Source organism: Siniperca chuatsi, linkage group LG8 (assembly GCF_020085105.1).
Source record: "Siniperca chuatsi isolate FFG_IHB_CAS linkage group LG8, ASM2008510v1, whole genome shotgun sequence".
Classification (NCBI taxonomy): domain Eukaryota; kingdom Metazoa; phylum Chordata; class Actinopteri; order Centrarchiformes; family Sinipercidae; genus Siniperca; species Siniperca chuatsi.
Window position 1 is genome coordinate 1,331,983 of NC_058049.1, and position 23,471 is coordinate 1,355,453.

General features: G+C 42.7%; 1 protein-coding gene and 2 long non-coding RNA genes across 6 annotated transcripts in view; 1 reads left to right on the forward strand and 2 right to left on the reverse strand.

Moving 5' to 3' along the window:
* Positions 1–6,773, forward strand: part of emx3 (empty spiracles homeobox 3) — a 29,043-nt gene extending 22,270 nt beyond the window's left edge. For 2 of the 3 annotated variants that reach the window (XM_044204491.1, XM_044204490.1), the window contains one exon: positions 3,136–6,773. In XM_044204491.1, coding sequence (XP_044060426.1) covers positions 3,136–3,303 — 168 coding nt within the window. In that variant the 3' untranslated portion in view covers positions 3,304–6,773. The remainder of the gene's footprint in view (positions 1–3,135) is intronic. The other variant, XM_044204489.1, reaches the window with a different exon arrangement.
* On the reverse strand, positions 94–3,149 carry LOC122879912. The gene is made up of 2 exons (XR_006378811.1): positions 3,054–3,149; positions 94–1,148 (listed from the first exon to the last, which is right to left on the reverse strand). It is a non-coding gene; the product is annotated as an uncharacterized LOC122879912 (long non-coding RNA).
* Positions 3,623–23,471, reverse strand: part of LOC122879911 — a 37,367-nt gene continuing 17,518 nt past the window's right edge. For both annotated transcript variants that reach the window (XR_006378810.1, XR_006378809.1), the window contains exon 6: positions 3,623–7,551. This is a non-coding gene — a long non-coding RNA (uncharacterized LOC122879911). The remainder of the gene's footprint in view (positions 7,552–23,471) is intronic.

Genomic DNA, 23,471 nt, shown 5'->3' on the forward strand with positions numbered 1-23,471 from the left:
TTTATAAGAATGTGGATAAGAATATTTAAAAGTGATAAAATTACAGCAAAAGTAACTCAGACGAGGATCAAAATGACAAGAACGACCAACAAAACCGATTATCAGAGTTTAATAACAGTAGCTAAACAAAACATGACCGTTTCTGACAGTAAATATGGGTGAATGAATGAAAAACTGTCCAGAAAAAATAGTTAAACATGTCAATTTCCTTAACATATGAATGAATAAAAATGTCCAGAAAGTAACTAAACAAAAAAAATGACAATTTCTCCCAGAAAATATGAATGAATGAATGAATAATTGATTATATACAGTATATTAATATAAATACAATTCAACGAAACATAATTTCTTCCAGGACATATGAATGAATGAATGAATGAACGACAAATACATTCAGAAACGCAGCATTTAAAATAAATTAAATGTATAAATGATTAAATTAATGATTGATTGATTAGATAGTTTTTAAACAAAACATAATCTTTTTTTCCAGAACTAATATATGAATGAATGACAAATTCAGAAATGCAGTATTTAAAATATTAAGAATTCTTTCAGTAGGAATTTTACTAAATAAAATAGTGAAATAAACAGAACTTCTGACACACAATAATAAGTATCAGTGTTTAATCACCTGAAAATCAGAGCCGTCGTGTTTTCGTTACCTTAGAATCAGCCTTTATATCTACAGAGGGAGCGGGTCCCCTTCCACGGAGGCCGCCATGTTTCTACAGTAGCCCAGAACGGACAAACCACACACCGGCTCTAGAGAGGGCCTTTCGCGGCCACCGTAGTTTCTCCTGCACGCTGGACCTTTTTAAAAGTAACATCAGACCAGACGGGAATTTAACCACACACTCTGCCGGTGCCTTGCTCAGTAACAGACAGCTGCTGTCTGAAACATCACGGCTTTCAGTGTGAACAGGTTTCCCTCCTCGTGGTGCTCAGGTGTGCTCTGACGGCAGCTGGCTGTGATCCAGATCAGAGGAATGATGGGGGGGGGGTGAACCGACGGTTAGTCAGCTCTGAATCGCTCCCTCCGCCTTTTCTCAGGAGTGATTGACAGTGTTTGTCATCAGGTCGCCACGGCGATACGAGTCCTGACGCCAGTGAAACGATGTGAATCATCCACGATTATTTATGAGCTAATTTTACAGGAAGAGAGGAAAGAGTAATCCATCAATCAGCAGAGGATCGCAGCCATCAGCAGTTATTAACCAGACATGAATTAGAGCTTTTGCAATTATTGCACTTTTATAGACAATAATAATAATGGAGCGATCTGCGTTTCTTTAAGAGATTTCAGGGCTTTGATCCAAACATTTCCCATCAGTTTTAATAAACGGCTGTCGCCTCACTTCACGGCAGAGTGATGAAGACTGCATCCTGCAATAAAATCTCTCTGTTCAGGAGGAAACGTCCTGAAAACAGATTTAGAAACTGAGCAGACGACGATCCTGAAACGTTGTTTTCTCAGTGGTGGAAAAGTAATTCAGTACATCAGAAGTACAATGTTGTGGTACTTGTACTTCACTACAGCTCGCAGAGTCACTAACGAGCAACAGAAAACCAGTTTTCAGCTTTGTGATGAAGCATTTCTGGACAGTTTTAAAAACGTTTTAGTTTAAGCAGCAGGAGAATTTTCGGTCCTTCGGTTTATCCGAAAACAGTCAAGATCACTAAATTCGGGGATGAATGGTTCGTACAGACTACGTACATTTACTCAAGTATTTCCTTTTTATGATAAATTACACTCCTACTGAATTTCAGAGGAAAATATTGTAGTTTTTACTTCATTCATCTGATAACTTTAGTTACTTTACAGATCAAGATTTTATTAACATTAACTCCACATCGTTAAAATGCTGCTTACGCGTCACGTCAATGAATCAGTAATATTCCAATAATGTACACTGATATGAGAATATAACACTCTGAATGGGGCTTATGATACTTCTCCCCCCACTGACGTGTTGTAAATGTCCATGTGACAGTAACTTAATGTAAGTTTCGATCATGTCATGTTACTTTACGTCCCGTCACACACACACACACGATCCGATGTTAAAGTGTCACCTGAGGCCTTTCGCTGAGGAGACGCTTCAGTGTCGCTCTGGATCCCGTCAGACATTTAATGTCAGTTCACTCTGACAGATTGTGCAACGTGAGCTCTCAGTCAGACGAGTTTGAACAGTCAGATTCATGTTTTACCAGATTTTAAATCACTGTGAAGCTCTTACCCGTTTCTGATTATTACTGTCAGTAGCAGCTGGCTGACCAAACAGTAGTGCTCGTAGCTCTAGACGACGTTTTGGAGTTGACAGAAAAGGAGTAAAAGTGTAGTAGAACTAGAAACTGGTGGATGTGAGCATCTGCTTAAATAAAAGTACCGAAACATGTGGTGTGAAATACTTAACTGCAAGTCAAAGTCCTGCATAAAAAACCTACTTAAGTACAAACATACAAGCAGCAAAATGTATTAAAGTAAAGTAGTCGCCATGCAGAGCGGCTCCTCTGAGTGTTAACGCGAGTCTGTGAAACGTTTTCTCTAATAACTGAAAAGTTGAATTCAAAAGCAAGAAAACAGTCAAGCGTTTTACACCAAATCTCCGTGGCTTCATGTAGAAGAATAATAACCGTTTTTAATTATATTATTATACTATTATCTAGTTTTATCAGCAGCAATCCGTCATGTTTAATACGATGATCATATCATGTGTGTACGTCCGTTTTCTTTAACTCTGCAAAGTAATCAGTAGCTTCAGCCGTTGAGTGAAAATACTCAAAGTGTACAAAACGTGTATTTTGGTACAATACTTATGTAAATGTACTCAGTTTACTTCCACCTCTAGTAATAACCGCAGTTACAGCATGTGTGGTAGAAGTGTTAATAAATGCAAGATGTGTCGCTAACACTAGCAGCAGTAGATTTTCCCATCAAACAGTTTAATAATATACTTTATCATAAACACACAGATCCTTATAAATCAAATTAGTTTTCCTGTAAATTATCATTCTCAGAGAATAATAATATCTTGCTATCTACTTACAGTAAGTGTGCAGAGGAGGAGGTGTCGTATGTGACCTCACCTGCATTAACACACACCTGTCTCCCTCTCTCTCTGTGTGCAGGTGAAGGTTTGGTTTCAGAACCGCAGGACGAAGCACAAGCGCCAGAAGTTGGAGGAAGAGTCTCCTGAAGCGCAGCAGAAGAGGAAGGGCAGTCAGCACATCAACCGCTGGAGAGCGGCCACGCAGCAGCCCGGAGGAGAGGACGTGGACGTCATCAGCGACGACTAGACTGCAACACACACACACACACACACACAGTCATATCGTTCGAGTCCGACATCTAAAAAGGTGCATTCAGATGCCTTCTTCACATGTTTAAAAAAACAAACAAACAAAAAGCACAGGTTTGGCCAAAGGTTCAGGTTCTTTCTCATCAAAACTTTGTAGTTATTTACCCAAAAAGTAAAGTCCAACATGGATCATGTGACTGAAGTCATGTTTCCGGCCAACATTTAGCCTCAAACAGAATCACCACGAATGCTTGTTGTATGATTTTACATACAAACGGCTCTGAGAGTCCCGTGGGATGGAAACGTCCCCGACCAACATTTGCTGTAAAATTATAACTTTGGCCTAATAGCAGATAAAAATACAAAGTGTGTGACTTTGTCAACAGAGCGCTGAACGTCCTGAAGCACTGAAAAGAAAAGACAAACGTGTGTAAAAGGCAGACACTGAACGCACCACTAATATGTGGCAGTACTCAGCAACAGAGAAAGAAATGAGCTGGAATCAGTCTGGAAGAGTAAAGAGGCTTCAGATGCATTAGGAAAAGGACAGAATGAAATGTGTAATTGATGTTTTGAGCGTTCAGTCTGTAGATGTGAGCGAGCAGAAAGGAACTCCTGCAGCTGAGCGCAGAACAAACGCTTTCGTCCTGCTACGCTCGCACGACGCTTCCCGAGTACCTGATGATCTGTGAAAGCCTTTTTAAAAGACTTCAGAGCAAAAAAATACTGAGGTCATAATTAGTGATATTTCTCTCTGGTTTGGTTCGAAAAATGGCTGCACGACTATTATTACCACTATTATACAGTTTTATTTAATCATTTAAAAACATGGCATCTGTGACCGCACCACAATAAGGTGACGTCGCAGCATTCCTTCTCTTATTTTGACACGTTTCTAAACAAAGGTCGTACCTGTGAGCCTGCGAGAGCAAAATGCAAATCTCTCCGCAGTTTGTGAGCGACAGTCATTTGTGCAACATGACACTGAAACCATTTGCAAGTGAACAGTGCTCACAAATCGCTTTTGTTAAACAGGATGGAAAGTTACTGAGAGTAACAAGACATGACCTCAGCGTTTTAACAGTAGCGGTCAGGTGGAGGCGTTTCCTGTTTAGGTACGCTGCAGGAAGTGATGAACCTGAGTTTACAAACCTGCCTCTGCTCGCTCCCAAATCTTTATTTCCAGTTTCATTTCAGCTCAGATTTGTTTCGGGTTTTGCCACTAAAAGTTGCAATAATCTGTCAGAATGTCAAACATGCCAAGACTTAACGTTTTCTAGACATTTAGACAGTTTATTACAGATTTATAGACAACACACACACACACACACACACTCTCACACTCATCACAGATGTTGACAGCTTACCTTCCCGAGGACTGATGGATGTCCCTGAAGGCATCAGCGCTCATGCAAACAGCAGGAGGTCAAAGCTCTCCTGGTACAGACGATGATCAGCCACGAGGGAGGAGCTTAAAACGCGGCCACGGCTGTCGACTGAACTCTCGACGGTCGACTTTGGTGCCAAACGACGGCAGCGTCCTGAAAAAGAGACGATTTAAAGCGAGAAGCTGCTCCGCTGAAGGTTTCTCAGCGTCTGTCTGCAACAGACGGCAGCCGGCTCGCAGGAAATCTGCTCAGCTCGACAACCTGTGAAAGAGGAAAACAGGGTTCCTGCAGCAGGAAGTCTGAGGCGGAAACATTTCCCATAAACTCGGATGAAAGTTTCACTTCAACTTTTCTCAGCCGGAGCAGCTGAAGGAAAGAATCCTCCTTTAAAAACACACGAACTCTGTTGAAAAGCATCTGGTTGTGATGTTCTTTACATTCCAGACTCCATTAGGAGTTCGGAGTCTTTTAACTGAACTCTCTACTGTACTTTTTTTATACTTTGATCTAAAATGATAAACGTCAGAATCAAACCGGGTGTCTGGTGACTCCAGAAAGAAGCTGAGAAACAGCTTTCGAGTTTTACGTTGACAGAAATGTACAGCTTCAATTCTGCACTTGGTTGGTCTTTGTCAACTTGTTAAGTTGGAAAATGATCATGTAATCAAATCACATCCGCTCTGTTAGGGCTCGGCCACGCAGGCTTTTATTACAGCAACATTTCAGACCGAAATCAGACGAGTAATCCGGGTTTTAGTCTACATGCGGAAGCAGAGTTACAGGCCCGACCCTCGTTTGTTAACAGAAACAAGCTGCATCTCTGTGTGATGTAATGTGCTGTGTTCAAGCTGCTCATTAACAAATGAGTCCAGCTAGTGCTAGCACGTTGCCAGCCAGGTAGCGTGTTTCCGGTTTGCTCGGTAACGAGTCCCGCGAGACGTGCGCACGAACCTCGCGAGCATCTGTAACTTCATTTTCGGAGAGAAGGTTTCTTTCACGGATTTCTGCGACTCTGCCGGACAGAAAAACACAAAATCGTGTTAACTAAGATTACACTCTCTTTGTTAGCATTCAGCGACAGATATCCATATAGTCTTGGCCACTGACATGCTGCCAAAGCCTCATGGGAATTGTAGTTGTTGCTAACAGATGCTATCCGTAATTTAAAATATGGACATGGTTCAGGTTTTCAGAAAAACTGCTGAAAGAGACCTTTAACGAGAAAATACCTGTTGTTGAGGGCTACATGGAGGCTGTCTGTGTTTTCTGTAAGAAGGCATCTTGTCTCGTCAGCTCTGCTTTGACTGGTTATTTTCCTACGTTTCCCAGAATGCTTTAAGACACCAAAAAAAAAAAAAGGAACATTTCAACATTTTTTTTCCCCAACACGAAGTAACTTGTGAAATGTGCTGAACATCACAGCCTGATGATTATTAAACTCTTCACTTCCTGTTGGAGAAACCTGGAATTTCCTCTTTTCACAAAGTTCTGTTCTGCAAGAACACTAGAATAAACTACAGTGTGTGTGTGTGTGTGTGTGTGTTCATGGTGATGAAGGAACATGTCACCCAGGATACACACACATTATTTTGTTAGTTTTTAAAACTGGATTCGTTAACAAGAAGAAAACTGCAGACTCAAAGTCCGGACACTGATGATGCAGGAGATAAAAGGAGCGTCATGGCTGGTTTCCCACGCAGCCCTGCTCAGCGGCACTGCGGCAGCGCTGCGGACTCACACCAGCTGATCCCGGAGCAGTTTCACTTTTCATTCTGCTGGTAGTTTGTGTCTTTTTGGAAACAACAACAACAAAAAAAAAAAAACAGTAGGTATTTATGTAAAAAAAAAGTATTCTATGCATCTGATGTGTATATAATGATAATAATATTAATGTGTGGACTGTTTGTTTCTCTCACTGCATCCGTTCATCTGTTGCTTTCTTCTTCCTGGACAGATTTACCTCATCATCTCCTTATGTAGCACTTCTTCTTCTTCTTCTTAGTCAAATCTATTTTTTCATCGTTTTAGGATCGAAGGCACTAACTGTACAACTCGTTTCCTTTTGGGGGGGGGGGGCAGAAGCTTTGTACTTCCTGTGTTCAGATTTGAAAAAAATATAAATAAAATGAAATAAAAAAATAAAGCGTTTTGTTTACACGTTGGAAACCGACTGATGTGAGGTTATAAAGACGGATAAAGAGGATCTTTTCCTCCTTAAAAACCTTTTTTTTTCAGCTGAAAACAGAAAGAAGCTGTCGCATGTTGTGAAACAGAAACACTGGAACAAATTACATCTGCATTTCGTTTGAATGTAATTTGAATTTTGGAGATTTGGTGTTGAATGGGACCCGAAGAAATGATTCAAATTCTATTTTTCTTATACTAATTTTTAGTGCAACAAAAACGGAAATCAGACATTATTATTTATTATTATTATTATTATTATTACTACATTTCCAAATATTTCCCTACCGACAGCCTGCACAGAGTATATTTAGATTATTATTATTTATATTGGAATTTAATTAAATCCAGTGTAACGGACCAGGGACGATTTTAAAGCTGTGAAACGTCGCAGTTCTCAGACACACAGAAAGGACAGACAGAAGCGGTGGTCACACCTGCAAATCCTCCGCTGGAAGAAGCCGATCCTCGGCTGCTGCAGCGGCTCAGCCCCGGTGTCCCGGTCCTCCTGCAGAGTCCCAGTCCTCCTGCGGCCTCCGCCTGCAGACGCTCCGCCGGCGGCCCCCGTCTCTCTGCAGGATGTAAATGCGCAGATTGGTCCTGTCTGTCCCATTGAGACAGAAGGATCGGGCTCAGGCTCAGAGGGAAGACTCTGTTTGAACAGGAAACAGACTCTGAAAAACAAACAAGAAGTCATCTTGACGCTGAGTCTGCAGAGTTTTCTCATCTGTAAAGTCACACGCAGACAGTTCAGGTGCAGCTCACCGAGGAGGCTTTATTCACCAGTCAGCTATAATTCAGAATTATCTCTGAAAATGCTCAAAGCACCACGCAAAACTTAAAGTGAGTAACTGTTAGCTGCTGCGTTCAGATACTTTTAGGAGGAATATTATAGGAAAGGTGCGACACACTGAGAGAAGCCACTGAGGCTGAATACAAATGAATCTTGAATGAGCATAAAGAGCTTTTTAGCTTTATTATTAATCCAATGGGAAAATATACAAATACACTGAGAGGCGTTTCTGACCTCATTTCACTGGGAGAATATTAAATATTAAATATTTCCCCACTGGATTAATAAATGTACTCTATCCCTGTAACAATTACCCTCAAATGAGGTGGACAAAATATTAGAAAGACCTCAGTATTAACAGAATATCAGCCTCCAAAAGGACCAGGAAGGGGAGTCAGCACCTCTTTAAAACAGTTATATATATTGATACTGGACATTGCTACTTCATACTTTATTATTTCACTGTTGTATCACGCACACTTTAACAGAAGGCCTGCCATGTTGCAGCAGGTGAAGTCCTGCAGTACTACAGAAACGTTACAGGAGATTAAAGTAATACACTGTGACCTGAAAGGATACTATGCTTGTGTAACAGAGCACCAACATTTTTTGGGGAATAATCAAGTTTAGAATGATTTTAATTCTCAAATTTCACTCACTAAAATCAAATAATACACATAAACGAACATTACAGGATGCAGACATCACAGGAAAACCGCCGCAAAGTGCAAAACCAGGTGCAGGAGGAGGAAACAGTAGAATAAAGTCCTGTGAATATGATGGAGATATCATAAAGCTGTGTCCTCCCCCTCCAGTCGCCGCTACCTGCCTGTATGTTGGTGGTGTTGCCATGGAAATGTTTCAATATTCACAATGAGAGGCTGAAATGAAATAACAGATGGTGGGAGGCATGTAGGTGCACGACTGACAGAAACAAATTATCACTTCTCTTCATCTCCTCAGAGTGAACGACACACTGAGACCAGGTGAACCAACGTTAGTGATGCTTATTAAATTCAATTATCAAACCAGCGAACGCAGATTTAAAACAAAAAGAAAGAGCTTCAGCAACAGAGAGACGCGATCCGATATATTCGCTTTCCTATCCTTCGGCTGAACGTGCAGATGGTTTTCCAGGGAAGCACCAGAGCATCGACACAACAGTTTGGTCCGAAAGGTTAAAGTTCAGCTTTCATCTGGAGGGTTTTCACATCCGCAGAAGTACCCAGAGTATTTACTTCTCAGTACTAACACCACAGTGTAAAAATACTCTGTTACTAGTACAAGTCCTGCATTCAAAATCTGACTTAAGTACAAAAGTATTTGCATCAAAATAAACTTAAAGTAACTGGATTACAGTTATCGATGCATTAATGTAAGTATCACTTTAACGTTGCAGCTGGTGAAGGTGGAGCTAGTTTACTTTACATACTGCTGTGCAGCCTAAGAAGTAGTAATAAACCACATTTTATTTCTTGATAAATATTTTGTGTTAATAATCTGAATCTGTAAAGTACCTAGCAACTAATTGCTTCTAATAAATGTAGTGGAGTAGAAGTATAAAGCAGCACAAAATGGAAATACTAAAAGTAAAAGTGCCTCAAAATTGTACTAGTCCAGTACTTGAGTAAATGTACTTCGTTATTTTCCCCCTCTGGTGAAGTGTCTCCCAGTTTCGGGACGATGTAGCAGGAAAGTGATGCTAAACAGACAAATACAACAAGGATCTGATGATGTAGCTCAATGCTAAACGCCACACTGAAGTACAAAAGCCTCCAAACAAGCAGGAAGTGAAGCTGGCAGCACGCTAAGTGTCCGAAATACACGCAGGAACGTATTTTCAGCAGGGGGCGCTGTCCTGGACACCTGCACAAGCGTATTCATGTTCAGAATAAACAGCTGACGGATGAACATTTTCTGTAGTTAAACTTGTTTGGAAATAATTTGAATTTTACAGCAGAATAAACATCATGATCCTGTAGACTGTTATTAAAACGCTGCGTCGTGAGGTGTGAAAAAGTGTTTGCCCCCTTCCTGATTTCTTTTTTTTTTGCATGTTTGTCACACTTATATGTTTCAAATCATCAAACTAATTTAAATATTAGTCAAAGTAAACACAAAATGCAGTTTTTAAATGAAGGTTGTTACTATTAAGGGAAAACAAAATCCAAACCTACATGGCCCTGTGTGAAATAGTGATTGCTCCCTAAACCTAATAACTGGTTGCTCCACCCTTAGCAGCAACAACTGCAATCAAGCGTTTGTGATAACTTGCAGTGAGTCTTTCACAGCGCTGTGGAGGAGTTTCGGCCCACTCATCTTTGCAGAATTGTTGTAATTCAGCCACATTGGAGGGTTTTCGAGCATGAACTGCCTTTTTAAGGTTGTGCCACAGCATCTCAATAGGATTCAGGTCAGGACTTTGACTAGGCCGCTCCAAAGTCTTCATTTTGTTCTTCTTCAGCCATTCAGAGGTGGACTTGCTGTTGTGTTTTGGATCATTGTCCTGCTGCAGAACCCGAGTTCGCTTCAGCTCGAGGTCACGAACAGATGGCCGGACGTTCTCCTTCAGGAGTTTTTGGTAGACGGCAGAATTCATGGTTCCATTTATCGCAGCAAGTCTTCCAGGTCCTGAAGCAGCAAAACAGCCCCAGACCATCACACTACCACCACCATATTTTACTGTTGGTACGATGTTCTTTTTCTGAAATGCGGCGTTACTTTTACGCCAGATGTAACGGGACACACACCTTCCAAAAGTTATTTTCCCAAAAGTCTTGGGGATCATCGAGATGTTTTCTGGCAAAAATGAGACAAACCTTAATGTTCTTTTTGCTCAGCAGTGGTTTTCGTCTTGGAGCTCTGCCATGCAGGCCATTTTTGCCCATTCTCTTTCTTATGGTGGAGTCATGAACACTGACCTTAACTGAGGCGAGTGAGGCCTGCAGTTCTTCGGATGTTGTCGTGGGGTCTTTTGTGACCTCTTGGATGAGTCGTCGCTGCGCTCTTGGGGTAATTTTGGTCGGCCGACCACTCCTGGGAAGGTTCACCACTGTTTCATGTTTTCGCCATTTGTGGATAATGGCTCTCACTGTGGTTCGCTGGAGTCCCAAAGCTTTAGAAATGGCTTTATAACCTTTTCCAGTCTGATAGATCTCAATTACTTTCTTTCTCATTTGTTCCTGAATTTCTTTGGATCTCGGCATGATGTCTAGCTTTTGAAGATCTTTTGGTCTACTTCACTTTGACAGGCAGGTCCTGTTTAAGTGATTTCTTGATTGAGAACAGGTGTGGCCGTAATCAGGCCTGGGTGTGGCTAGAGAAACTGAACTCAGGTGTGATAAACCAAGTTTTAACAGGTGGGGCAATCACTTTTTCACACAGGGCCATGAGCTAGCTACTGCAGCTACTGTCCACCACAAATAGACACACAAAGTGTTGAGATGTTGGCAGCTATACAGGTTGATATAAGTCAACTCTTAAATCCACATATTTCTTTGACTGACATGTGCCGGAAACAAAAGGTCAGGAAAATACAGAATTACCGTGGCGCTGCGACCATAGTACAGCCCAGGAGCAAACACGTGTACTGCCACAAAGGTTTTCTGCTGTTATTTTTCTCCATAAAAAGGAAATCGGTAGGAAATCTAGGTTTCTCTCATCTGCTGTAGTTGATCATTTCTGCTATCGAACCTTTCTGTCTTTTGTTGGCTGAAGTTTGTTTCACACGTGTTGAGGTTGTAGCCCTCCAATCAGTCGAGTGCTACAATTAGCATCAATCACGCATCACCTCTGTGTGTGTGTGGTGAATCAGAGGGGCTGAGCAGCTTTATAATGTTAAAGGGTTTTATCCAAACGAGACAAATTAACCAGCCACTCGTTATCAAACCCCTAATCAACTTAATTATTGCAAATAAAAACAATTAACATCGTTATCCACTGTGCTGCTGCGTCAAAGCTACAGCTCAGCGTCCGGCTCGCTGTCAGACTTCAGACAACACCTGCTGGTCACGTCACTGACGCTCCTTCCATCGGTCCTCTGAACCACCTGTCTGTCTGTAAGAATATCATGACTTTTATGGGCGTGTGTGTGTGTGTGTGTGTGTGTATTTACATGTGGTCCAGTATTTGCATGCTCGTGTGTGTGTGTGTGTGTGACTGTACACATGCGTGACATTAACTCATCAAAGTGATGGAGGGAAAGTTTGGTGTGTGTGTTAAAGAAAAGCAAAAAAGCTGACGGTGTCTGGGCTTGATGGAGGGGATTTCCAGTCATCCAGTGTTGCTCCACTCTCTCTTCATCCTAACACGCCCCCACCCCACCACACACACACACACACACACACACACACACACACACACACACACACACCTGGTTACAGCATAGTTTAGGTCCCAAACTGGGTCTTTGTACGACAAAACATTTCCCACCAAGCCACTGAGCTCAACAACAAGGAGCAGCTCTCACTCACATGTTTCTGGACAAGTTACAGACCAAACTTCATAGACTTTTATTCAGTTTTTACCAACGAGTATGTCCAGGAGATCCTGCAGGAACCTGTTACATGTTGAAATTCAGGTTGTTTCCAAGACGCATATGACTTTCATAAAGATTATGTGTGCGACAGTTTTCTCAGCTGAACTATTCAGTTCATTTTAGAAAAATCCCTTTGAGGGTTAAAATAAACCAATCCTGATTGTTGTTAGGACACGGCAGGTGAAAGACGATTCAACCATCGAACACCGACCCCCCCCCTGAGAGGTTTGCAGCGCTAAAACATCAATGCTACTTCTTCACACTCGGCCAAAAACCATAATGTTTCTCTCTGCAGAGTTACATCTCCTGGACACAAAGACGGGAACTTTTCCAATTTCATGCGTTTCACATTTTTAATGAATGATGTATTTCATCAGATTACGGTCAAAGGTAATCATGGATTCTCAAATTCTGAAGAGTAATACTGGCAAGGACTTAATTACTAAACACTACTTTCATATCCATCCTGTGGAGGTCGACAACAAGTGGTAACGCTAACGTTGTGTTTTGCTCTCAAAGCAAACAACATTACCAATTTCAAACCAGGGTTTTGAGACTGAATAAACAACCACGTTCACACGTCATCCGTCAGAGGCTGCAGACTGTGAGCAATCACACTGAAGGGAAACGTAATCAGGGGTTTATGTCATCGGTCCTGTGTAGCGACAGGTTTGATGGAGGACAAAAGGATAACTGGGGCGACCTGCCACAGCTGTAAAATCCGGTCTCATAGTTTTATTAACTCCTCTGCAGCGTTTTGGTCTCTAATGAACCGTCACTCGCACGATCACACCGGCGCTCCTGAACAACACATGCACACCAACGAAGAGCGTCGAGTTCTTTTTAAAAACCACAGCGCTACTTCCGGTCTTAACGTCTGTTAAGTTTCGCGCTAACAGAGAACTAATATCTCATCCAGGGTGTTACCGCAGCAGCACATGTAGCAGCACCTGCCAGAAAATAACGTCTATAAAAGTCGCTGACTCACATCCATCGATAATCACTCAGCATTTATGTGACACTCGCTGACTGCTCCACCTCACTAACTGCCCGGTAAACTCCTCCGTTTATTATTAACAGGCAGATGATGAATGTGCTAATGTTCCTCCCTAATGTGCTGCTGACCTCACGTGAGCCGCGCCGAGGAAAACGCTGCACGCCAAATTACATAAACTCCAAAAACAGAGGCTTGTCCTGCAGAATGGAAACGCGCTGCCCTCCCCGCGTGTCCTAACGGCGATTCATTTGCATAAAACACCTCATTTGACCTAAAGTACCGTTTGACTTTCTCTAAAAACCCCCCAGCGTGCCAAAGGCCTGTTGGCTCAAAACGTCCCATCTTGATTTGTAGCTCCAGTAAAACCACCGTGCCTCTGGTGTCGCCATGCCAACAGAGCTGGCGGGTTTGATTTACGAGCGAGCATGACGGGCTAATGACGGGTTTCTGCGCTGAGCTGCGAGTTTGATGCGTTTACAGACTGGAAGAGCTGGTTTGGATGGAGCAGACGCTGCTCCCAAATCAGCTTTAAAGCCACAGATGATGGAGACCAGTGGGAGGAAAAGCTGATCCTGAATCAGCGCCTCGAGGCGACCTCACCCCCTGAGCGTTTCCTACGTCGCCACCTGGACGGGCCGCTGTGATTGGCTGAGAGGAGCTCGGGGGAAATGAACTCGGGCAGTAAAAGATGTTTCTTTATGAATCACTGGAAGAGCTCTAATTAAGTGTAATGACGGCTGAGGAATCAGACATGAGAGCTGCTGAGAGTCTGCAGAACGATGATTGAGATAATTACACTTAATCATCAAGAAAATAACGTTTTAGTTCAGCGTTAACGTCCAGACGACACTCACGGTTATTTAGACTATCGGTTCATTTCTGTGTTGGTTAGTCGACCGTTTGTTCTGAGATATTTATCTGATGATAAATAAACCATGTCATGTTTTCACACAGACTTTTATTAGGGAAGCCATAAAAAATACATTAAAAGTCAGGCACGATGACAATTAAAAACACTCCCGGCTACTTTCTCATAGGCAAAAACTTTGAGACTGTAAGACAAATTTCAACTATCTCATAATTTAGTATTTCTTAATAATTGTGACTGATATTTGTAATTTTCATGCACAACTTTTTATCCTTTTTCTGGCTGAAATCAGCTTCAGAACATTTAAAAGGAAGAATCTAAATGTTTTTTTTTCTTGGTTGAACGCAGGTTTGTAAAACCGCGGAGAAGCTGCCGGGAGCTCGGAGACGCACGATCTCTCCGTGTGGTAATGGCCTCAGCGAATCACAGGAGCTTGTGGTGTCAGGTGTCACGTGTACGCAGTGCTGTGCGTGAACGCGCTCGAGTCTTTGCTGAACGGTGAACTGAACGTATCCGTTTGCAGCTAATGACCGCGAGCGACGCTCACACTGTGTTTTACGGCATCCAACCAGTCTGGGAAATATCTGCGAGTGGATGATGATCACAAGAAATCATTAAAAAGGTCAAGACGAGCCAACAGCCGCAAAGCTCCTCCGCCCGAGTCAAGCTCAAGGAAAGAGATGAACGCGAAGTAGTTCGTTTTAATCTGTGAAGTGAACTTTGAAGCATGAACCTGCGAGTTATCCAAAAGCCATGTTACCTTCTCTGCTTGTTCTGTTTAAAACACTTCTTATTGTCCCGAAACTATCTAATATTTTAAAACAACAAAGTGAGAAAAATCTGAACTCCCCCCCCAAACTTCTGCGTAACAGATGTCTGGTTTTTATTATGATCTTGTTAATAATCTCGCGGCCCCTCAGAGGCCCTCAGTGGGAACCTTATGCTAGTCATGGTTGTTGTCAGTTTATTAGCTCCACTTTGTGTTGTTAGATCGTTGATTGTGCTGATATTAATATTATTATTTTTATTTTGCATCATCTTTTTCCTTTGTTTTTCTTTGGTGAGTATTGCTTCAGAGTTTTTTGTCAAATATTTTCTCAAAGATGCACTGACTGTGTTTTATATATCAAATATATCATCAGGCGACTTCTTTATGAGCCAGAAGAAGCAGTAACGTGGAACGCACTGCTCATGAAGAAAAACAGAACATCCAGACTTCCAGCTAAACAATTATATTATAATTATAATCTGGATTTGACGAGCCGCCTGCATTTTCTTCAACAGGTTTAAACTCCTCTTTAGCGTTTTCCTGAAGTCTGAATCTCCCTCAGTCATTTTCTGCAAAAGCTTCTCTGCTTCTGTTCTGTGGAAAAACCACCGCAGAGGACATTCATAAACTCACAAAGCACTGGACTGCTCTCAGACCTCCCTGAATAATTAATAAACTGTTAATAAACAGAGAAATTCATAAACGTAATTATATTTTAAAAAGTGACTTCCTGTTTGTGGCATTACACGCATGGACAGCTCTGTCCGTATACTTTTGGCCACGTAGTGTATAAACTCTACATATATGTGTGCCGTACAGTGTGGAGAAATGCTTTTAAAAAGTTACTTCAGTGTTTAATTTAATAATCTTCAATAAAACTTTATTAGTGAACAATCTGTTAAATTATTATTTAGGAAGTCAACTTCTCTGAGGAGCTGGGAAAAGTTATTAATTATTGCGATCACAATAATTAATAACTGCTGGATAATTATTTTGTGATCTCGAGAGAGGCGTCATTTTTATGACGCAACAGGCTTTGATTTCTGATTGTGAAAAAGGTGATGAGTTCATTAGTTTTCTTCTTATGATACGAGACAGTTTGTGTTTTATTTCCAGCTCAGGAAATTAATTAATTATGGAGGAAGCGAAACGTGTCATGCCGAGATCCCAAAATAATTGTCCCGTGATCACGAAAAAGCAAAATAATTACACCTGCGACGTTTACAGGCTTCTGTAAAAAAGGTGAAAGTGTCTCTCTCTCGCACACACACACACACTTTAATACAAACATCATGTGTCTGTACATCACACACACAATGTGGCCCAACCTGTCGTACAGGGGAGCAGCGTCAGAGTGAGAAAACACAAAAACAGCAATTACACAAATGTTTGGAATACAAACAGCCGCCCATCGCGCTCTCAGGCAGGATGTCAGTTTCCAGGCGGTAACGGCGTCTATCAAATGTCCCGACCCCGTCTGTCACCAGCCAGCACCTGCTCGCAAAACCGCTGAGTCGCTGCTTTCAGATGTTGTGTCTCGCCGCACAAAATAAAGTTTGGAAATAGAAAATAAAAGCAGGTCGAGACGCCGTGTCTGAACCCGTCAGCGCCGACAACCGAATGATTTCTAGTTAAACTGATGAAGTGTAGACTATTGACATGCACTCATAATGACATTTAACAATGATAATTACCCTTAATAACACTTAATACACTACAGACACTCTAATAGCGAGTCAGTACTGAGTTCAGCCCGACAGCAGCCTGCAGGAAGCACACAGCGTCTCTGTCAGAGTTCACCTGAGCACTGGTTGTTTTAAAGCGTTTAACAGCAGCTTTTATACCGGCGAAATTAATTCAATAAGCAGCAATCAGTGGATTCACTCACTGAGCTGACGTCAGTCTGAGGGTCTGCGTTCAGCTCTGGTGAACTGACCCAGTGTTTCAAGACCGTCCGCCCAAGAAGACAGCGAGCGTCCTAAAACAACCCGCTCCGTTCACCTGTCCGCGCCCTCCGGTGGCCGTAGTGATTATGACGCACCGCTATTCGCTTCCTGTTTCCTTCTAATGGTCAACAAACCTTAACCACGTGTTTATTGCTGTAGCCACGACGACGTTTTAACCCCAAAACCACGAACTTTAACCACAGCGTCGTCGCATCGCAAGACTTCAGCAGTGACGCCGTCCCGCCGAATGTGTTTTTCATTTCCAAAAGACAACAACGTGTGAGAACAAGTAGACGTTTAAGTTACGAGATCATCGTTCAGCATAACTTATTAGCCACGTTAGTGCAGAGGCTTCCATCGATAAATAACATTTTGGATAAATGGATTTCAGTAAAAACCACAAACGTTGAGTCTTACGTATCAGTGCTCCACATATTCTGCAGGTTTTATATATGAGCTGTGGAAACCCTGATCTCTCCAGACCGTCGTAAACATCTAGAAAAGATATTTATCACAGATGTTCAGTGAATAATGCGACCGCCCACAGAGGATCCTTCATCCGGAAGCCAGAAGTTCCCGTTCCTGGAATCAGTCTCTACCCTCATCTCTTTATTTCCCATCAGCCCCGTGGCGGCGCGGTGTTTGGCGCCCTAACAGCCGGCTGCGACGGAGGCTGCGACTGACTGACAGCTGATGGGCCGCCGCTTTGTCGTCTTTGTTTACAGCATCGACAGTTTTGCGTGTTTGACGGAGGATTAGAGCTCATTAAGAGAGCGAGGCTGGTAGCCAGGAGCTGTTCAAAATACCACGCACACATTATTCTCTCTCTCGCTCTCATTTCCACACAAGCTTCAGCACTCATATTCTCATTTTCACGGCGAGTCGTGTTGAAGTGTAACAGTCCAGGTCTGACGGTCTATAAACCTGCAGCCCATAAATGTACTACGGGAATCGATGTGTATATGTAAAGACATCCTGGCTTTATAAATCAGGTTAAAGAAAGGAGTTTGACAACGTGAGGTCCTATTACCAGCTTTTTCCAGAGCTTTTGACCCCGTCTCACAGTTTGCTCGGTTGTCATCACGTGATCTACAGTCATGTGATGACAGGTGGTCATATTTTGGAGGAGCTGGTAACCCCCGGTAACCCGTCTGCGTTCAAAGATCGGATGTGAAACGCATCACGCAAAACTAAAGCTCTACACTGAATGAAGACTGCAAGGTGCGGTTAAAAGTTCTGAAAAAAACAAAAGCTGGTAGGTGGCCCTTGAGTTTGTTTCCAAGGTCAAGAATCAACAAGCGGCGATTAGCGAGAGGGGCGGCCCAACCGGCCAATCAGACGCTGTACATCCATCCGAGGCTCTGAGTGAGGGGATGGAAACTTTATCATTTTCAAGTCCAAGGTTTTATTTGGATCATCAGTGATAAACAATATTCGTACGTTTGATGACACAACTCAAGCTATTTCGAGATGCCAATCTGCCTTTAGCCTCACGCTTGTACCGAGCGCCGTCGCCACACACCGGCGGCCCAGAGACCGAAACGTGCGGAGCACCCGGCACGAAACCAAAGCTACAAATGGGTTTCTCCTGTTGGAATAAAGCATGTTTGTGTCTGGAGGAAAATGATTCTACAGTCAAGCATCAGATTAAAAACACACCTGGTTTCTCTTTGTGTTTCATTACAGAGCGAAATATCATCCTCATCACTGAACTATATGAAAACAGCCGGCTGGTCCTCAGCAGCAACAAGAGCAGAACTACTTTCTGTCATCTCGATTTGTAAAAGTCTCTTCTCACATTCAAAACCGCTGCTCAGCAGAGCTGATCTCAGGTCTGTTTAACTGGTTATCCCTCGCGTAAATACCGAGCTTGGACAGACTTTGCACTTTATAAAATGCAATGAATTACAGAAGATTTTAACACGTGAATGTCTCTTCCCACCGGCTGATTTCAGACGTCTGGTCGTCTCTGATGCCGTCTGTGCTTGTGTCTGTCTCGGGTGTACTCAGGTCTGTCTTGCAAAAGAGATCTTGATCTCAATGAGCTTCTGATTAAATAAAGGTTATATATGTTTTTACCCGACAGCCGACAAGAGAGAGGCGACAGCAAATCAGGAGAGAGATGGAGACGTTGCAGTTCGGGTTGGCGTTTATCCCCCCCTAAAGTCTTCATTTTACATTAATCTAATTACATTTTAGCGTATAGTATTCAATATTTGAATTGTTCTTGTTTTTTCTCTCTTCTCTTCTTATTTGTTATGTGCTTTCCCCGTTTTCCTTTTCCTACTTTCTCCCTTTCATCACGCTGAATCGTGAATATGCTGCTCGTCGCCGCTGTGCCACTGACCTCCTTAAACTCGCTGCTTCTTTCATGAGATTCACACGAAAACAGCAAGTTTCAGGCGTGTCTGTAGTTAAAGCGCGCTAATAGAGGCCATTAGAAAAGAAACGTCTATTTCACTTCACTCTGTCCAGTCAGAGAGATCAATCAGACTTGATTTAGTCCGTCTTACACCTCATGTCAGAAACACTGAAGCTCATCAGCGCAACACAAAGCCTGAAGTATAAAACAAGAGTGAAAGCTGATTGCAGCTCCTGAGGGCGACGAGGAAACCGGTGAACATGATTGGACAGCTTCCTAACTGGCATTCAGCTTCCTGGTGAACCCTGCGGCGATCCGAGGGTGACGTCGTTGGAAAAGCTGCCGATCGGACAGTTCTCTGTCATTAATTTACCTCTGATACAAGTCAGCACAGGTGATCCCACACAGGTAAGCAGCTGCGGGCGGAGGCTGGCTGTTCAGGGTCTCCTGCTGAGACAAACTAAAGCCTCTTTTTGTGGTTCTTTATTAGAGGGGAAGGGGGCGGCGATGGTTTGGATTCCCAGACACGGAAAGTATTTTAGTCTTAGATAAACAAATGGTCGCCTGATTCACTCACCTGCGTTTGTGTCAGTCTCTGGAGGAAAGCCGAGTTTAAACAACAGGGTGGAGCCTCAAAACGCTCTCCACGTTAACGCCAGTATCTTCTACAAGGAACAATCACTTTTAAAATTACCATCAGGCCGCACACAGAAAGTCAAATTAGTCATTCAGAGCTGAAAATCTTCTGAGAGAAAAGCTGAAAGGTTTTTAAATCACGTGGGGGAAAAAACTAAATGTGTGTAAACAAACGAGTGTCAAGTTATTCTAACAGCACGAAGCTAAACTACATGTTGCTTCTCTGGTCGGGTAGTTAGCCGCAGGCCTCGTGGGGGGAAGAAATCTACTTCGTCTTCTCAAATTCAACAAAAACAAACAATAAAAAAATGTGTAATTCCAGAACGGTAATTACTAAACTTGACAAAAAAAAAAAAAAATGTCACGGTCTTCATGAATGCTGGATTTTCCATAAATCTGAGCACAACTGTCCACGACAATCCCCCCCCCCGTGGTCTTTACACGTCAGATGTGCTCACTGTGGAGCCCCGGTCACACCTGGTTAATATTCATGTCCTCGTGAAACAGCTGGGTACCATAGCGACCGTTTGCTGAGCTAGTTGGTGAACTACTGTAGCTGGTGGGGTAACTGCTAACATGCTAGCATGTCACAACAGCTCGCTAATGGGACAGTAAGTTAACAGTTTATTCAAGACACATTTGTTCCATTTACTTTGAACTAGATGGTGTGACGCAGGTAATATGTTAAAAGGTTTTAAGCTTTCTATTTAACAATCTAACCAATTTAGCTTCAGTTATTATTATTTTCTTAGAAACTAGCATGTGAAGCTGTTCAAAGAAGCTCTCAGATATTTTACTTCAGTTAAAGTACAAACACCACAGTGCAAAAATACTAAAACAAGAGAAGACCTGCATCAAAATTTTACTTAAGTACAAAAGTATTAGCATCAAAATATACTAAATATAATATTAGTGGGTTATAATTATTGTTGCAATAATGTGTTCATCACTTTGATGTTGCAGCCCCCCCCATCAATAAAGTTTTATCTTATACTGTAATATTAGATCCCAATTTATTTCTGAATTACCTGAATCTGCAAAGAAACTTGTAGCTAAAGTTATCAAATAAATATAGTCGAGTAAAAAGTGCAACATAGCGGAGCAGAAGTAAGAAGTAGCAGAAGATGCACAAGTAGCTCAAACCAGTACTTGAGCGCAGCATCAGCTGGAAGCACTTTCTGTGTGCTGAGTCTCTGACTTCCTGCTGCAGTCTGAGCTGAAGGTGTTGGAGGGTGGAGGCGGCTGGTATGTGTCATGTGGGAGGTGGGGGTTTTTTTGGGCCTGTATCCCTGACACTTGTTTCACAACACACACTAATTGCAGCTTTATGCAGATGTGGGAGGCGTTTCAACAGGCCGCCGCCTCGAGTTCCCCGCAAACAAACAACGTCTCATTACGACACGCAGGCAGGTGAAAATTAAGCCTTAAACGCCGTCATTTCTGAAGGTGAGCCGACGTGCCGAAGGCGAGCCGAGCTCGGCGTTAATTATTACAGCGGGGTCTCATTATGGCTCGAGTCTGACGACAGCGAGGAAGGAAGGAGGGTCAGCAGATACGAAGCCGTCTGTAAACCTGAAGTGGCTTTTGTGACAAAACAGAGAGATTACGTAAAAAAAATCTGTGATGAAAAAACAAAGCGGAGGAGATTGGCTCAAACCAAAACAGAGGAAGCTGAATTAGACTCAATAAGACAAATTTGTGTACAATACAATGATTTCAGACTTCTTTCAGTTTGACATTTAAATCACCAGCGTGACGGATATATCCATATCACAAATATCAGAACCCGATATTCTCACCGAGCCCCCGAAGCCCCAAAAGATTTAAAAACGTAACTTTTTTGTGACGCAGCTCCGTTTACATGTTGAACTGAACAACAGTGATATTTTCTTTCAAACTATCGCGTCCAGCTTTGACTTTATGTGCAAAAGTTTATTCTAAAAACAGCCGTTTTCAGCCGGTCCTCCCCAAAATGCGGCCGGACAGGTCGACTATAGAGCGACAAAGTCCACGTAGGGGGGGGGCCAACACGGGACTTTCACGCAGGAGACCGCCGTTTGTGTCCCGTGTGAAACCAAAAGTCATCGTTGACGTATTGTAACCCAGACCACGATCTTTTCCTAAACCTAACCAAACTTTTCACAACGCTAACCACGAGTTTATTGGTCACGTGTGTCGTGTTGGGAGTCACTGGCAAGCGACCTATTCTGTCGTTCAGGCATCAGGACTCGTCGTTTCGGTTTCGTGGGGAGCTGCGACCGGCTGCAACGTAAAGAAAAAGAAGATTTTTCAGATCCGAGCAGCAACACAAGTCAAAGCGACATAAAGCAGAGCGGCGCGCCAAGAACTCAAAGAGATCTAGTAGGAGACGAAGACTGTCGAGTTAGAACAAACCAAAAGACACAAACAGTTACAACATCATGAAAAATAAATAAAACATTTCAGGAAAATAACAATGCTGCAGCCCATCACTGCAGTACACACACACACAGTCACAACCACACGATAAAAGAAGTTTTAAAAAGCTCTGGAGAAAAGTCAGTTCCCCCCCCCCCCTTTCTTTTCGTACATGTTTCGTTGTGCGAATGAAGAGTTGAGCTTTGACGGTAAACCCGAGCGCGTTTCTTCCCTGTGAAACTCCATCTTAAACTTTACTGCGCTGCTTTCTGAATGCATCTGGTTTCCACATATTCAGATTTCTCCCCTCTCCCCGCATGTCGGGTCAGAAACTAAAGAGCTCAATATAAAGACACAAAAATAAACACGAATTCACGACTCGCACTGCTGGCGCTAACGACTCCGACGACCCGGATTAAGGGAGGGACGGCAGGAGGAGCGGGAGTCTGCAGGTGAGCTGTGTGTTCATCCTGTAAACACAAACTGGAATAACAGGTTCAGTCGGAGAACAAACTGCTGCAGCGGAAGCTACGAACCCATTTACATCGCGGCTGCTAATTAAATCCGCCCCTAAACGATTTTTATTCAGATGAGCTCTTTTTGCTTGTTAGCACACCTGTGCTCTCCTGCACCTAATTAAAAGCCAAATCCTGCAAATCTCTGCATCCGCCGACGGCGGCTCTGTTACCAAATATTGAGCAAGGTAGCACGGTGCTAATTAATGTTAGATGGGGGGGGCGCACAGGCTCATTTACATAAACTTGTGCAAGAAAAGAGAAAAACAACAGGACCTCCAGCCGTCGGCTTTCAGTAGGCGGTCGCTGGTGTGTTGCTGCAGGCCCCCGAGCCGTTTTAACACCCAAAGAGGGCTCTTCTTCTTCGTTGGTAGGCAGAGCGTTCTCAACTCAATAACTCGTTAGATTGTATATTCTATTCTGAGTCGACCGCAGAAACAAAGTGTTAGATTGAGGAGGGAAAAAAGATCGTGCAGGTGAATATTCAGCTGTTCTTGGCCCAAAATGAACGTGTAAATAATGTTTGATTTCATTGATGCCAGCTGGGTGCTAATCACATTCAAGACAAAGGAAAATTGAATATTGCAACAATTAGCAGGTTTGATGGAGACAGACTGCAGTGCTTGTAGTTAACTCTAATAAATGAGTAAAACAGCGTCTGAGGAATTGCAATTAGGCACCAATGGAGGTGTTGGAGAAGGCAAACGCCGCTGGAAACTAAAATAGTAACAGAGTCGAAGAGAACAAGAGAAAAGACGTGTATGGATGCTACAC